A 16,670-nucleotide genomic window follows, 5' to 3' on the forward strand; every position below is an offset into this window, starting at 1 on the left:
TGTCAGCCACTGGTTCTTTCTTCACTAACCCTCCTGAAACACATTGTTGTTATGCTTCGCGCGCGCCAAAGTCTGCAGCTGGAGCTTGGATCGCTGCTGGTGGTTCTCGAAGCGCCGTCGCGGGTACTCTGTTGTAGCCCCGATCAACTGGACGAGAAGCCTCCAGCTAGGGCCGTTAGTCGCCAGGATCGAGATTAACATTAACAATAGTGAATCCAGTAGACTTGTGCTATTCATAGAAGTCTGCTAAGCTAGTACCTATCTCTATCTAGCCCAACTACCTCCCCTCCAACTTTCGTTCACACATATTTTCATGTTTCATCTTCAACCAATGTTTCAACGCCGACTTCCAATGAGGGGAACAGACCCCATGCGTTATTGTTGACATGAATCTCGTTAAGACAATGGAGCGGGGATTGTTGATGCAATAACACAGGCTAACCGACCATGCAAAGACCAAAAACAGATAAACAAAACCGCAAACAGCAACTGATGCAAAACATACCCAAAAGCAGCCTCCCTGAAAGGTCAGGGCGGTTTCATCCCTCCTTCCATCGCACCTCGTCCGCTTGAGGTCGCCGCGAGGCTTTTCTTGGCCGCGCTTCCTGGCGGAGGCGGTGGTTTGAACGTTCCTGCAGGGGTGGGTTGTGGAGCAGCCGCTGTCGCCTCATCGTTATACTCAGGCCCAATATCATCGTTGTGTGGTCCTTCCCCTCCTAGCGAAGAATGGTCAACTGATGCCCGATCATAGCCTTGATCATATGGTGCGTGGTGAGCGGCCGCATGTTTTGTTGCATTCTTTGGCGCTTTCTTGTGCTTCCGCCCTTTCATTTTTGCTTTCTCCAGGAGCCTCTTTTTCTCCGCCAGCCGTTTGCGTTCTTTGCGATCTTTGATCTCGTACTGGCGAATAAGAGCCTCCGGAGGACGGCCGAAAATGCTTTCGTACTCGCAAAATTCGCATATCCAAATGTCTTCCAGTCTAGGCGGATGATGTAGGTTCGAGTATTGCTGCTGAACCTTGCGTTGACGCGCAGCCAAAGCATAGATACTGCTCGGTGATCGCTTCTTCTTCCTCTCCGGTGCTGGCTCGCTCGGTGCGGGCGCTTGGGATTGTGGTGGGTGTGAGCCTGCTTGCGGGTTCAACTGCGTCGCGACGGTCGGACTGGTTTGCGTTCCTTGTGTCGAGAATCCCCGGGCACTCTGTACCGTTTGAGCTACTGGCGATCGATGCAGCGCCATTCCCTTCGAAGAGTCTGACTCGCACGTGAACGTGAATTGGGTTTTCGTGGGCGTGGTTTGCTGCTGCTCTAGCATGCTACCTTGAACGGAGGCACCATAAGGGGTCGGTGAGAATGCAGAAGCTGCAGCATTTGCAAGTGCGGCGGATATTATGCCCTGATTCCGAGTCCCGTCTTCTGAGTGTGGTCGTTAGCAGCAGGCCCAACTCGAACAACGGTGACAACATACCTGTCGGGCCTGAGGAGGACAGTGGCCCTTCCCGACGACCGGCGATCCGAGTTTGAGGCCAGGTGATATGTCCTTGTAGCGACGACCGCCTCCCGTGGCGTCCAAGTCGGCCTCGTCCTGGACCCGACATCCCACTGCCCACTGGTGAAGCAGGGCTACCTGTGCCATAGAATGTGCTCGTATGCCCCCCTTCCCCAGTAGGGCAGGGGTGGTGTTGCCCAGAAGTTGCTAGTCCGATGGTTGCGAATTCGGGGGACAGGGAAGAGTGATGACTCCCCAGATTCCCCGGCGTTGGGATCTTGCGTTTCTTCTTGTTGTTAGTGTTCTCAAAGGCGTCGTATCCGTCCGGGCCAGCCGGGGATGAATTGGCCGGTTGCCCTTTCCCGTTGTTGGGAAGAGGCTGTCGCGCGTTGGAGGGTGTGGGTGACAGGGACGACCCACGAAAACCGGCACTCCGTCGGACAACCACCGGTCCGTCCTCATCCCCACTGTCTAAATCAACGCCATTCTCATAGGGAGTGTGGTCCCGATCAGGACTCTGGTCACGGCCATCGCCCTGCTGTACATATACTTTGGACTCATTTACAACCTCCCCATTCGTCGCATTAGCTCCGTAAAAGAGCTGGGTTGCCGGTGGAGCGGGAGGGTAGAGGATGGAATCGGCCGCATCGGAGGATAGCCGAGACCGGAGGGTACGCTTAGGAAGGGGACGGATCAGTCTGTCGGGATAGATGGGCGACGGGGTATCTGGGGCCGAATTGAACATCCCATCTGCAAAAGGACAGTATCAGCAACTGAACGGCCAGCAGACCCCTCCATGTGATCCCTCGTCTCTATCTCTTGAGGTTTACACCCAGGCCCAGGAAAGCAATCGAAAAGGGATCTCTTGATTGCTTGTATCCGGGCCAGAGCTGCTTTGAGTGAGATCACGAGGAAACATACTCAGTGTGGCAGCCATTGTGCAAAACTATAGACTGTCTCGCCCTCCGCACCGCAGCCAGTTGAGGCCTCTCTTCAATTTCGAAGGTCCAGCCTGGCGGTATTCACAGACTAGTAACTCGTCTCGTGATTATTCCGTCTTCTCTTCCCAGTACTGCGAGACACCCTCTGAGTCTTGTTCTCCGTTACCCACTTGAATATATAGCATCTAAGAGTGAAACAGGCGGTGCGTCCGATAAAACGAAACGTCGATGGTAAATATATTTAGAGGGGGACCTAAAATTACAACTTAGAGTCAGCTCGGAAAGCATATACGTGTTTGTGCAGCTGGCAGGTGGGAGGGCACAATTCGGAACAAACAGTCCCAAGGTCCACGACGCTGGCCGGGACAAGGCCGAGGGCACGAATAACAGGAGGGAAAAGAAATGCCGGGCAAGGATAGGGCACTTACAGATATTGCACTTTCCCAGGAATATACCCCAAGCAAACTTTCTGATGAGAAGAATGACACACGATCGGCACCTGACAAACGAAGCGGAAAGGAGAGGAAAGTAGACGACACTAAGGGGGCCACTGGCGATAGTGGGAGGCGGTGGAAGCGAATGGAGACGTGGGGTTTCCAGCCAGATAGATCAGGGATTTCGATGACCGGTCATAATATGAGGGCAGAAGCGCTCACTGTAGGTACAGAAGAAGAGTCGATGAAGATGGTTTAATTATAGCTATCCCGAGTATGCAATAAATTGAGACTTTGGCTACCTATATTCTGACAAATTCCACACATCGCACTACATCATAGCCTCAGGCACCGCGCCCCGATGAGTCAGGTGATTTGCAATCTATAGGGTTGGTCAACTTTTTCTCCACCAAGTCCTCTACCCACGAGAACATCTACAAACAGCTACTAAACTCCTCGGCGGTACGAGGAGAGGTGTACAATGCTTCTCTGACGCTGCTTGCCCTTCTCGTTCTGGACCGAATCAGCACTGTTCCATGTACGGATCACGAACCTGGATGTACTCCGTACGACGGCCCTATCCTACCTCGTCCAATCTCAATCATGATGTACTCCATCAGTCCCCTACCGCGGTATTCAATGTAGGTCATTTATGCGTGCAGCGGCATCGGTCCTTCGATGGATCCTGGTTTCTCGTCTTTCCATTCGTGTGGATTCGGAGGCGGCTTCGATACCCTCAATCACCCTTCGACACGAGCCCTAGGTCGAGTATTTCGTATAGGGCTAGAACATTTACCTGTGATCAATCCAGCCTATGTTGCGGAAGATTGTGCCGGCGAAATCGAACCGTAAAGATAGCTGTGAGACGCAAGCTGATCGCTCCAGCCTCTCCTGCTGAAGGTAGCTCAAGGTAGCACGGGAAATAATTTATTCGCTTGGTCGGAGCTTCGGAAAATCATTGCAGAAGATAGAGCGACTATGGTTTGTTGGTAAGGGAGAACTGGGGGGAAGGAGTTCCTAAGAAGGATCAGTAGGTAGGTAAGCGGGGTGTTTTACAGGGTAGGCGTCATATCTCATGCGGAGACCGATAAAACCGAGTCTTTGACAGAACGTGAGGAAGACGGAGACGGGAATTTCCTTGGTATCCATTCTACATAACCCTGACCGTAGATGGGATGGACAGCGAAAAAGACCGAGAAAGAAAAGCAGATGAAGAAGAATGATGAGAGAGGAGAGAGCGGGGAAGGCAGGCGGACCAAAAGCGAGCAGTTCCCGCAGAGAGAGAAAATCGGCGCAGAGAGTGAGCGATTCCCGTTCCGTCTCTCTGCTTTGCTTTGCTCGTTCTCTACCCACTCTTCGCCCTTTTCTCTCCTCTGCTCTGCTTCCTCCAACCCCTCCTCTATTACCGTTGATTACTATGTAGTCTTCAGCTATGGTTTGAGCTACACCTGCATCTTCTTGCTGATTCTGTCTCAATTGCTGCCTCCCATTTTGCCCTTTCTCTTCGCCTGCGTCACTTTGCTCCTCCGCTTGTACGAGTCGCTTGAAGCCTCCAGCTCTCAGTCGTCTGCGACAGCTCGCCTTAGGGCAGAGTCTGCTTCCTTACATCCTCTGTCCGACTACCTATCCATATCTCCTGCGTTGTCGGACTTTTCTTTTACCTCGATTTCAGCGCTTTTATTTTTATTTCGCAGCGTCAACCCACCTCACCCGCCACAATGAGCCCCCGTCGGTCATCTCGTGCCCGTACCTCCCAACCTTCGCCAGCAATCCAACATACAAATTCCTCCAGTTCCTCAAACTCCATGACCCGAGAGAGAAGCACGAGATCGAACCACAAGAATCCTTCCCCTCGTTCCGAGTCTGCCGACGATGCGGAGAAAGGCGATTTTCGCGAGACGCGCCAACGCCAACGCGCCAGAGGCGATGAGCTAAATGATCCACATGCTAGACTTGCCGATGGAGAAGACGATGAGATGGATGATGAGGATGAAGAAGAGATTACTCGGTGTCTCTGTGGACAACAGGACTACCCCGGCCTACCCCCCTCTCGAAGGGAGGCACTCGGTCGCACTGGAGGGGGGGGTGGAATCAAAGATGAGATTCCTCTAACTCTGTCTGCCGACCCATCAGACCTGTTGTCAGATGACATTGGCAGTATGTTCATCCAGTGTGACTCGTGCAAGGTCTGGCAGCATGGTGGCTGTGTCGGGATCATGGATGAGGCTATGAGCCCCGATGAGTATTATTGTGAGCAGTGTCAGAAAGACCTACACAGGATCAAGAGCGAGATCAATGGGTAAGTTTACCTAGTTTTCAAGCCCCTGAGTTATCATTTCTACCCACGAACCAGCAGCTAGTCGAGGAGTAGAGATTCGACTGGGGATACGCGCCGGTTGAGAGTCTGCCTAGGCTGTCTTTCAGCTCACGCCCACACCTCAAACACTCTTGACTCCTCAACCCTATCATCAAAAACACATTTACAAATGAAGTTCTTTTGCTTACGATCTGGCAGATCATACTCTTCTCAGTACCTTCCGGTCGTTCCCTTGCCCTCCTCTACAGTGTCGTCCCGCGACTCATCCCGCGATAACTCAAAGCGGGTGAAAGACCCGAAGTCTCAACAATCCGACGCATTTCTGAACCCAAAACGGCGGTCCACCATGAATAGCCGGGATGCAGCATATGATGAGGAAGAACAGTTGCGACGGGCGATAGAGGAAAGCAAGGAAGATACCAAGTCTCTTGACGGAGACGACGCCGCTGCTCGGAGGCCCAAAAGAAGCAGGAGTGATAGTGAAGCGTAAGTTTAATTTTAACTATTGGTGAATTTGAAGCAGTGGCATATTCGCTCACACCAGTCGCTCAGACACAGGCAAGCAACAAAACGACAACGGACAAGCTCGCCATCTCCCGACCATACCTCAAGACAGGAAAAATCAGGATCGCCTACCGCATCAGACGATGAGTCGAAACCGAAAACGAATACCAATGGCCTTAGGAAGCAGAGTATGACCTCGCGCGGGCAACGCGAAAAGGAAGGAGAGGAAGAGGAGCCCAAAGCAGAACAGGCCGAATCTGCGGGCCGGAGAAAGGGAAGGAATGACAAACGAAAGGGCGAAGGTGGGCTCTCTAGGACAACCTACTTTACAAGGGCTTAACTGACTTGTCAAGGCGTCGATTCAGATCATGAGATTGTCGAGTCACCTGTCAAGATGACCGCGACCGAACCTGAGCTACCACAACCAAGCCCGGAAGCTTCTGTCGCTACTCCAGACATTGCACCTCCGCGTCCGTCAACTCGCAAATCCGGGCGACCACCTGCGCGTCGTGGTCGGGTGGGACGCAATCAATACACTCGGGATCGGGACTTGAACGGCACGGGAACAGATTCGAATACAGGCAACTCCCCCCGCCGAGGGCAGTCGCTCGAAACCGGAGGAGAGTCTCCAAGAATTGGCACTCTCAGCACACCCGTGAATGGGACAGAGACAGGGAAACCGAGCCGACCTCGCTATGTCCATCAGCGGACAACGATGAACGAGATGAAGAGAAGGGTAGCCGCCATCTTAGAATTCATTTCACGAATGCAAGTCGAGATGGCCGCTCATGGCGAAAGTATAACACCACCCGAACAAGCCAATGGAACCCGCCTACAAATCATCGGCGACCAGCTAGAAAGCCTTCTAGCAAGGAGTGCCGAAGAGGTATCTGCAGGTAATGCAGATGAGGGCGAACCCTCTAGTGGTCTGCATCTACCGATAGAAAAGGACTTTAAAGATTTGAGCAGTCTCGAAATGATGGATGTGCTCACCCGCCATCTCCTCAAGTGGCAGCAAGAATACGGCAAATTTGGCGACCGATAACAAGCTGTGTCTTTGCTTGAGAACAACCGTCCTTCCAACCTTCTCCTCACCGACCTATTCCTCCTCGATACCCCTTTCAGACCATCCATATCACGATAAAAACAGGACGGACATGTATAATATGCCTGCGCGGCACCTCACTTCCGGTACACCACCACCCTACATTTACATGGGACATCATATCGGCTTCGGCGTTCTTCTTCTTGATACTCTACACGCACGGCGGCGGGGTTCTTCATTCCAGTTCATATCATGAATCTTCATCTCATTCTATTTCTACCACATATCCTCCTCTTGCCTTGTTTAACCATATCATTTCTCTTCTGCTCCCCTCCGTCAGTTGGTTGAATTTTTGTTCCAAATGTCTCTAATTCGCTTTCCTCAACTCGCGTCCCTTTTCTCGAAAACAGCGGACATGACATGGCGTTTCTTTCTGTGTTGGCTCTCATCGATTATAGCTGCGTCAAGTGATTACTGGGTTTCTTGTCTTGGATACATTGGGCTAAAGTACAGTATACCTATTTAAACTACCATTGTTTTATTTAAGAGGTCCTTCTTGTGTGATTATATGTTTCTACTCGCAGACTTGGAATCATATATCGTAATTAGAGTGGACAGCATTGCGAGAGTGCGGATTCGACTCTAGACATACCTTGCGAGCTGCATCACCAGAGATGCATACCTCGCCAAGGCGAGAAACAACATGTACTCGAGGCAAATTCATTCCAGTAGCACATTGGGCAGCAATATCAAGTAGGAAATTAAACAATCTACATTCCATTAAGATTGCTACATACAGAAAAGGCCCATGATACAAAAAAGTGGCAAAAGGAGACCAACCAACTATTTTCCCAACAGGCCATTCCATCATTGTTGCATAAAGTTAATTCCCATTCCATGTCAGTTACAAAAAGCTTGCTTTGGGTTTCTCAAGTCATCAAAGATCGTACTCGTGGCGGCAAGAACAAAAGGAAATAAAAAAAAAAAGAAAAATATAACATAGAACATAGGAAAAGGTAGATGACACATCAGTGAAGACGTCACCGATCACATAAGCAGCTTATCCCTTTCAGGAAAAGCCAAAACATAACTAAAGGCTAGACCCGATAAGGGGTGAGACGCTTACAGACGGGAGGCGTGGATCACCTTGTAGTCAACAACCAATTCGCGGCCGCCATCGTTGATGACGAGGGCACGGACGGATCCGCGGCCCTCACGGAACGCATCGCTGATGCGCTTGTGGAGGCTGCCCTGAGGAACGACAGGAAGACCCTGCTTGACGTCGCCGTTCTCGGTGATAGCGACGATACGGTTGTCCTCACGGATGTCCAGGATGCGGTAAGTCTTGTAAACAGGGCCGAGCATGGTCTGGACAGTCACAGACGGGGAGGGGTTGGAGATGAAGCTAGACTCCTCGTGTAGCTCACGAGTGAAGAGGTCGACACCGAGGTAGCGGTGCTGGCCGGTCTGAGGGGAGACGGAAATGCGGATCACCTGAGAGGGGCGGCCCTGGAGGATAAGGATGTCGCCGACACGGATGAAGTGAGAGGGGATCGGGACGGTCTCGGCGGAGTGGCTGGCGCCGCCACGGGGCTCGACAATGCGGACATCCTCACGGACACGAACTGGACCGCGTTCGTCAGCGACAACTACTTCACGGTGTTCACGGTGGTCATGGTGTTCATGATGATCATGGTGATCATCATGGTGACGGTGGTGAAAGGGGTGCGTGATGCGGTCCACAGCGCGTTCCACACCACGACGGAAGGAGTGGTAGTTACCGTCGTCGTCGTAGTAACCCATCTTGCGAGCTGGGGGGTGATCAACTACGGTAGTAGTCTTGAGAACCTTGACCTGAGAAGTGGAAGGGACAGGAGCAGGCTTAAGAGTCTCTACGCTAACCTGACGGTTGGTGTAAGAGCCTCGGACAGGGACGTCGTAGGTTGGGGCTTGGTAGCGGTCGTAAGAGACGTCGAGCTCAGCAGAGCGGTTGGAAGCGACGTCGTAGGTGTGGGGACGAGAACCTTCGTAGGACTCAATGGGAGCTTGGGAACGACGGTCGTAAGAGGCCTGAACGTCGTATGTAGGATCGATACGACGGCGATACTCGCGCTCGGTGATGTCAAGCTGAGTCTCAAGAGTCTTATCGTAGGTCTGCTTGCGGTCCTGGTAGTAGTCCTGGTAGCGGGACTGAGTGGGTTCGCGGTAGCTAGGGGAGATGTTAGATGAGGCAAGGTAAGGCAAGGTAAGGTAAGGTAAGATAAGGTGAGTCAAGGCAAGTAAAGTAAACAAAAGACACGAGGGAAAGGACGCGGTGGCAGGGGATGAGGCATGATTGGATTGTTTTTATTTGGGGCTGGGACAATCGGGCCTTTGTTTTGATTTCGTGCCACGTAAGATTAGTGGAGGACTAGACAGCTCTAGCCTGCAGCCACTGCAGCCCGTTGGGGAAATAGTCGGCTGAGCTGGGGGAGCCCGGGTGACACCGCTCCTTGCTGCTCCACTTGGCTTCGGCCTTGCCTCCAGGCAGAAAGGATGAACAGAAAAAAGAAAAAGTAAACAAACAAATGGGAGAGGAGAGATTGTGACAAACGTACCGTTCACGAGCAAGGTCTACCTGGGGGTAACGAGCAGTCTGCGAACGTTCTTCGGCGACAACGGTAAAGTTATCAGCACTCCGGTGTTCGGGGCGTTCGGAGCGACGTTCGAAGTGAAGATCGACTTCTTCCTTTCCGTAGACACGAGGGTCAGGGAGAGGGGCAGAGGTTCGAGTATCTTCCCGTTCGACGTGCGAAGTGCGATCGAGTTGGACTTCTCCCTCTACTCTCTCAGTGACAAGAGTAGTCTCAGGAACAGCGTCACTCCGGTACGACGACGGGAAGACACTGAAGGGGATGGGGACGCGGGCGTCAAAGTCCAGATTGCCTGTCCTTTGAGCGTCTTTTCTCGAATCTCTTCCGAACTGTTATAAAACAACTCGGAAGATGAGACAAGAAAAGACTTTTTCCGGGGGGAAGTCTTTCTCGTAAGAGGTGGAGTGGAAGTACAAGATAGATCTAGCGATAGATCTATACTCGACTGGATGCGGAGAATTCCTGGGGAAGAGGAATGTGGGAGATAAGCTTAACGCTTGGAATGTGAGATGGGAATGGAAGATGAGGTTGAAGAAGAGAAGAGAGGAAGAGGAAGAAGCCCGAAGCCTGAAGGACGATTGGGGAGCTTTAAGCTGTTGCTCGCTGTTGACACGCGTTTGTTTACCGCGCCTTTCCTGTTCGGGCCTCCAGCCTCTTGTTTTCACTACCTAGGTCCTCTAGTTACCACCCTCAACTTGCTCATCTACGGATATCTACACTGTTCAGGACGCTCTCTCTCTCTTCTCAATTGCATCAATTCCCCTCCGAGGTATCACCTGCCGGTTTCTCCCTTTTCAATTGTTCCCAATTGATCCCAAATCCACCCAATCCCACCAGCCATGCACAATGACTACCTCTCCCTCCCACCGCTCCATAAGCCAGCCATCCCCAGGCACTGCTGCAGCCAGACAGAAGCCCAGATTCCTTTCCAAGAACCCTCCAAAACAGCGCATCTTTCGCCTTATCACATGCAGCAACAGGATTAAGCAGAGTTCAAATGGACCGATCCTCCTCCCCCTCCCCCAATGAGCTCTCCGAATCTCATCATCGCACAGCTCCTCCTCCCAGCCACATCACACATCACCACGGCAACCACCCTGCCATCTAATAATAATCGGCCAAAGTTAGCGCTGACTCCGCTGAACTGCACCCGATCGACAGAAGAACTCCAATCGGCCACAGTCGAGGCTCGCACGCCCAACCTCGCCATCCGGCCGTCGGTTGACGCCGGAATAGCTGGTCGAGAATCAACAGACGCTCTTGCCTAAGTTGTCCAGAAATGAAACCAGACTCATCAGATTCAATGCTGGCGTGCGCGCAGGCGTGGGTTTCGGAGCAGAGCCCAACCTCGTGGTGCGCTTCCATTGGCGATCCGCCTCGCTATCCTTCGCCCCGCCTCCTCTGCTTCAGCTCGCGGCTCCACTGTAAGCCTTGAATTGAGTTGAGCCCAAGGAGCACGGTCTCGTCAAGCTCGGCCTTGATTGATCATGATTCTATGATCAGTGATGTTGATCGGTGAGAAAGCCTGCCTTCCGCCAGCCTCTCTTGTTGCCTCCGAACAATCTTTCACGGAATATTAACTCGCCCAACCTCCCTCTTACCATGTCTCAGGTCCTACAGAACAGTCGAGACTGGACAAGCCGTGTACTCCGTAGGCTGGAACCAAACCAGGGACCGGATCGGAGCCTCGGAGGGATTCAGGGAACAGGGACAGCAACAAAATCAGTGGCTGGCTGTTGTCGACTGGGTTGCTGTGTGGAGTCGTTTCAGTTCCATCGATCGGAGTGGAGGTTGAATTACCGTCCCGAGGCTGTTGCGCCGCCAACATCCAGAGCGAGGGAGTTCCCCGGCCTCACAGATCATGGGCTGAGAACATCCCTCTCAAGAATTCGACGTTCCAGATGAACTATTTCATGAAGTACTTCGTACTCGAACCGATTGTAATATTAGCAACCATGTGAGGTTTGAACGAAGCAATTTTGAGCAATGCACGGCTCTCTCACAGCCGAGCACTCACAATAAACAAGTAACTCAGAGCTGAAGACCGTCTTTCCCTAGAGCTTTCTGTATCCGGGCTATTCTTTACACATTCCCGCTTCATAGTTAGCTCGGTGGTCTAAGTTGAGTCCAACTCCCAAATCGCATTATCCAAAGCCTTTCGCGTCGAGAGTAATTAGTCTCAGAACAAGAGCTAGGACAAGATATGTGACTATCCCCAGCCAGTACTTCGATGCTCTATCTACCTAGGTAGACAAGACCACAAAACGTTTGCATGCTACTCAAGCTAGGTATATAAGATTTGATTCCTCCTTTTATCTCGAAACATTGGTCAACCTCCTCAATAATCAATTATTGGTCGTACAACCTCAGAGATATCATGTTACATACTTCAACCCAAATCAATCCCCCTGCAAGGCCCAATAGTAATATAGTAAAATATTGAATTATTCAGTAATTATATCACATCCCACCAGCCAGGTCCAAATAAATCAAGATATCATTTTTCAGTTCAGTTCATAAATAACATGCAAGCCGGTCCGATAGAGTGTATGTAAGTGTATATTGTTAAACGAAGGTAGGGTATCAAAAATGTCCAAAGAAGTGAAAAGACAGACCAGACCAGACCAGACGATGGCTAATTAATCAGTTCAGTAGATGGGTATCCTCCGCTGTCACGGACAGCGGGTTGTGTTTCTCCTTGGTGTGATTAAATCTGGATATAAGCAGTAGTGGTAAATGATCATAATAATGCAACAGATATTGGAAAGATATCCGAAGATTGAAGAGAAGATTAGAAGAAAGGGAAAGAAAGATTTGAAGATGTGCGAGGTAGCGAGAGCAGAGCGTGAATGGCGTCAGATTGTCTATTGCAGGAGGCATGTTTATCCGCGGATGTTGAATGCCTTGCGCAAGCGCTGGAAGCGCTTCTTGCGGCCCGAGCCTTCAATGACGACGTCCGAGGCGCGGTGACCCTCTGCAGATGGTTCTTCGTCCTGGGCAGGTTGGGAGCCTCCGACTTTGTTACCGTTCACCGTAACGCCGTTTGAGGGAACTGCCGAGGCTTGTTGAGTTGCAGAAGCAGAAGAAGTAGATCCGATACCAGAGTCAACAGGCTCAGCATGATCACCAGCCAAGGGCCAACTGTTGCCAGCCGCTGGCTTCTGAGCAGACTTCTTCAAAAGCCTTGAAGGGCTTGCCGGCGTGGCTTCGGGAAGTTGCGCTGGCACTTGAGGATGCTCTGAAATAGTTCCATTCGCCAACGCACTGGGAGATTGTAACTTCCCGCGCTGCACTACCGGCTTCGACTTCCTCATGCTCAACCGATTTAAAAGACTTGGCTTGCGAGCTGAGCCACCGTTTAGCAACTGCTCGAGCTCCTCCTCCGTCATACCACGAGATTTAGCCACTGCAGCCAGCGCAGGGTCTCGAACGGTTGTTGGCTGGGGTTGGCGTGCGGAGGGCTTAGAGGCTGATTTTGGATGTCTCTCACCATCAGAGCTATCTTCAAGCTCAGTGGAATCTCCGTCATGCGCACCTTTTCGGCGCGGAATTCCCCGAACGGGGCGCATATCGTTGTCACTCATACTTCGCTGCGGCCGATGTAGCCGGCGAGTGGGAGCACCAGTATCCGAGTCAGAATCAGAATCGGGGAACCTGGAAGCAAATGAACCGCCCGAGTTTTTCGCGGGTCTTCCTTTCTGAGACTTGGATGTAGAGAAGAACGACGCCTTCTCTTTGCGCGAGTTGTTGCCGCGAAGGGTAGTGCGCATGTTACCTCCCCCAAACCCTGATGGAAGCGGTGGAGCCTCGGCGAGCGGTGCGACAGCTCTTGTGGGGGAAGCTGGAACTGAGCTGCTTTGTTGGCTTCCCCGAAGGGTCAGTCGCATACCCATGCTGCCTCGATTGGCACGACGGTTTCGTTTGAAACTGCTCGACGAGTCGCTTCCGTTTGATAGCTGGCGTCGAGGGACATACGCGCCTCCCCCGTTTAGATCAAACTCACTGGTATCTGCACCATTCGGTTCTTTCCGCTTTGGCCTAGGTTCGTGACGTCCCTGGTTGGGACTTGCAACACGCTGCGCATCAGGACCATTCGGTGTGGCTTGGCTCTGTCGAGCATCCACTTCTTTAAGGTCATCACCCTCATGAATATGAGCAATAGAATAGACCTCTACGGGCACAGTGGAAGAGCGCGCAATCCCTTGGGCAGGGACGCTGACATCCTCTTCGACCGGGAGTGGTGCGTTCGATGCGGAGATCGGAAGCGGCTCAATAAAGGAAGGGGTGTTGGTGTTTGTAGGCTTCGCCTCAGGCGTTTCTGTCTGTGCAACTTGGCAAGTCTCTGGGAAATCATCGGCATCGACGTTCTCATTGATCTCATGAGTCTTTTCTTTCGTCGGCTGCACAGCAGATTCTGGCTCAGAAGTTGCTGTTGTGGAAGGTGCCGTTTCGTGACCGACAATAGCATTGATTGAACCAAACCCGTCACCGTCGTATCCCTCATCTGCATCACTGTAGATACTTGAACTGTCATCACTGACTTTCTCTGAAGTATAGGACGCTCGCCGTTCCTCATCTTGGGCCACTGCCTCCGGTTCCTCCTCCACGGAGTGCCGGGGATACTCCGCTGGATCGTTATACTCATCAAGACTCGCCCGGCCTCTTTCAATTTCAGGAGTGGCGGGTTGAAATGTAATATCAGGCGGGTCTAGATAAGGATTGGGTGAGATGGGGAGATATTGCTCCGACGGAACCTCCTGCAAGGGGGAAAGTGGCGTTTTGTGGAAGTATGTAGGCTCGAAATCGGACTCTCCCGACGGGATATGCTCTTCTAGGGTCTCCGCTTTGTCCCTTGCAGCTGTATTGATGTGGATGTCGGATGGTGCATTGTCAGTCTGCACCTGCTTTTGCTTCTCCTCTGAAGCGTGAGATATGATACTTCCAATAGCATGGTCATTGGAGAAGGACGTAGTCTGATCTTCCTCATCGGAATCCGATGAAGACTCGTTGTCATTCGATTCTTGACGTACAGGCTCGGGTCGCGCCCCATCCTTATTAGCTCGAATACTACCAAACGAAGGAAGTGCCGCACGAGGTTTCAACACGCCATCAAACTCCTCAACATCGACGGAGCGCAAGGGCGACGATTTTCTTTTGTTGAGACTAAACCAGCTGGTTTTCTTGTTCTTCCCTGGGGGCGACTCGGGGACTACTTCCTCAGGTGACGTTGGTGGACTGGCAGCTACCCCAACCACTTCCGCCTCGTCGTCAAAGCTAACCTTGACGGACTTCTTCCGATGGCTTGGTCGTACGCCATCGTCAGATGCCACGGAGGTCGCGTCCGAGAGCTCGCTGAGAGGAGGTCCAGGACGTAAGATTCCATGCACTCTGCCATCAGGAGAAAGGGAACTGTTCCTGGTCTTCAAGGCAGACTTGGCTGGCGAGACTGAGCGCGGGGGCGGCTGGTGCAGGTGCTCACCGGCAAGACTCGTCACAGCAAGTTGAGCCGGAAAGTGAGCAGATCTTCCAGGGCTACTTGACTGACGCAAGTTGGTCGGCTGAAGCTCTCCATTCGTTTTGGGAGTAAGGTTCGGCTGTGGTGGGCTAACAGGAGGCGTCCGGAGTACCTTTTCGGAAATCGGTGGCGTCTGTGCTCTTATAGGTTCGTCCAGAGGCAACGCCTTGGCTGCTGGTTGGCTCTTTGGCTCCTTTGAGGATTCCTTTGAGGGTTCCTTTACGGGTTCCTGAACCGTCTCCTTGACCGGCTCAGGTTGAGGACGTTCCGTAAGCTGACGATCGGCTGCAGGGGCATACGGTTTTTTGACCGGCGGCCGCGACTTAACATCCGTTGTCGCGGGGCTCCGGCTGGGCGATCGCTCGAAAGCTGTCGGCCCACGATGGCGCTGGCGAGAAGACACGGGCGGAGTACTCGGTTCTTCGCTTCGGGACCCAGTCACTGCTTGAGCAGCTGCAAGAGCAGTCACCATGGGGCGAGACGTTCTTCCGGGACTATTAGGCACAGGTGCTTGAGTCTGTTGTCGTCCCGTCTTGTTGGTTTGCGCGCTCGGGCGTCTGTTGTGCGACGCCTCGATTGCTGGCTCCCGGCGATCCTGGAAACCGGCGGGTATCGTCGGAGAGTTGGTTCGAGAGTGCATAGGGTAGGAAAAGTTGATTGAGTTCCTGCTTTCCGACCTCTGGTGTTGTGGCGAAGCCGTACCGGCGTCGGAGCCCGCGAACGGCCGCGGACTCTCAGGCTCAGCACCAGGTGATTTGATACTCAGCGGTGGAAGCTCCGCGGCTTGTGTATGCGAGCCCGAAGACCACACGCTAGGCCCCAGGCTCACTGATCTCCGGCTCTGGTTCCTCCGCCCTTTGTATTCCGGCGGAATAGCCGGTAGTGGCGGCGCAATAGCGGGCGTTGACATTGTCGAGTAGCTTGAGGTCGGTCGACCAGGCGACTGATCCCGAAACGTCCGGGCGCTCATCGACCCGGAGCTATTTACCCGTCGGAGGCCATTCTGGGTCGGGAGGAGTGTAGGTGATCCGACCGGTTGTGATGAGACGGAAGATTTCCGCTGGAGCATCCGTTTGGTCTGGACATTTTCGACGGGTGTAGGGGTTGGTGTCAGGCTACGAAGAGCGGCAGCAGCGGCGGCGGAGGAGAGGCTATTGGAGGATGGCTGTGACTTCAGAAAGGCACGGGTTGCGGCGGACTGGGCGGATTGCGTAGAAGTCGACGAGAGCTGAGGCTGTATGGAGATCAGTAAGCGATGTGTTCAGCGTCAATTGTTGCGTTGTCTCGGGCAGTCAAGTGGAGAGATCAAACAGAGAACTTACCCGATGCTGCGAGGCGCTCCTCTTCTTGCGAAACATGGCTCAGCAGGCTTGCCAACGGACACGCTGTCGCAAAAGATCGGATGGTAGCGAGTTGTAGCAATTGCAATTGAGTCTCGCGGTGGATTAAAGACCGACCGGTAGTTAGTGAAGGGATCAGCACTAGCCTCAAGGAGGCGGAAGTGGAGGCACCGCTGGCAAGGAGCAAAGCGAACGCGACCGCGCCTAAAGAAGGGCGAGGCCCGGTTGGGTTGAGAGAGGGAGGAGGGAGGGGGGTTGAAGGAGAGAAGGACGATTAAAGATGGGCGGAGGGAGGAATTAAAAACAACAGCAGCAACGACGACGAAGAAGAAGAAAAATGCTAATCATACAAACCAAACCAAGAAGCGAAGAAAAGGACGATCGATGACGATGATTTCATGGGAGAAGGGAAGAAAGGCCCGACAGTCGTTGCAACAGAGATGTGCACGTTAA

At 52.6% G+C, this 16,670-nt stretch overlaps 5 protein-coding genes across 5 annotated transcripts; 1 reads left to right on the forward strand and 4 right to left on the reverse strand.

The window, feature by feature from the left end:
- Positions 1-210: 210 nt before the first annotated feature.
- BJY04DRAFT_198096 (uncharacterized protein) lies at positions 211-3,133 on the reverse strand. The gene is made up of 4 exons (XM_073712567.1): positions 2,858-3,133; positions 2,410-2,682; positions 1,468-2,238; positions 211-1,415 (listed from the first exon to the last, which is right to left on the reverse strand). The coding sequence occupies exons 2-4, from the start codon at positions 2,423-2,425 to the stop codon at positions 529-531; spliced, it is 1,674 nt and encodes a 557-aa protein (XP_073567315.1). The 5' UTR covers positions 2,426-2,682; positions 2,858-3,133; the 3' UTR covers positions 211-528.
- Positions 3,134-4,581: 1,448 nt separating this feature from the next.
- Positions 4,582-6,729, forward strand: BJY04DRAFT_209928 (putative transcriptional regulator (Cti6); the record flags this gene model as incomplete). Its single annotated transcript, XM_073714186.1, has 5 exons — positions 4,582-5,162; positions 5,379-5,666; positions 5,733-5,986; positions 6,038-6,580; positions 6,629-6,729. The coding sequence occupies 5 exons, from the start codon at positions 4,582-4,584 to the stop codon at positions 6,727-6,729; spliced, it is 1,767 nt and encodes a 588-aa protein (XP_073567316.1).
- Positions 6,730-7,288: 559 nt separating this feature from the next.
- BJY04DRAFT_127737 (uncharacterized protein) lies at positions 7,289-7,726 on the reverse strand. Its single transcript, XM_073708435.1, has one exon. The coding sequence runs from the start codon at positions 7,598-7,600 to the stop codon at positions 7,322-7,324; it is 279 nt and encodes a 92-aa protein (XP_073567317.1). The 5' UTR covers positions 7,601-7,726; the 3' UTR covers positions 7,289-7,321.
- A 125-nt stretch (positions 7,727-7,851) lies between these two features.
- On the reverse strand, positions 7,852-10,727 carry hexA (putative Woronin body protein HexA; the record flags this gene model as incomplete). Its single annotated transcript, XM_073717287.1, has 3 exons — positions 7,852-8,938; positions 9,327-9,654; positions 10,565-10,727. The coding sequence occupies 3 exons, from the start codon at positions 10,725-10,727 to the stop codon at positions 7,852-7,854; spliced, it is 1,578 nt and encodes a 525-aa protein (XP_073567318.1).
- Positions 10,728-11,804: 1,077 nt separating this feature from the next.
- On the reverse strand, positions 11,805-16,560 carry BJY04DRAFT_198129 (uncharacterized protein). Its single transcript, XM_073712568.1, has 2 exons — positions 16,200-16,560; positions 11,805-16,111 (listed from the first exon to the last, which is right to left on the reverse strand). Exons 1-2 carry the CDS (start codon positions 16,233-16,235, stop codon positions 12,245-12,247), a joined length of 3,903 nt encoding a protein of 1,300 aa, XP_073567319.1. The 5' UTR covers positions 16,236-16,560; the 3' UTR covers positions 11,805-12,244.
- Positions 16,561-16,670: the final 110 nt, after the last annotated feature.

Source organism: Aspergillus karnatakaensis (assembly GCF_047715665.1).
Source record: "Aspergillus karnatakaensis strain CBS 102800 unplaced genomic scaffold BJY04scaffold_55, whole genome shotgun sequence".
Taxonomy (NCBI): Eukaryota; Fungi; Ascomycota; class Eurotiomycetes; order Eurotiales; family Aspergillaceae; genus Aspergillus; species Aspergillus karnatakaensis.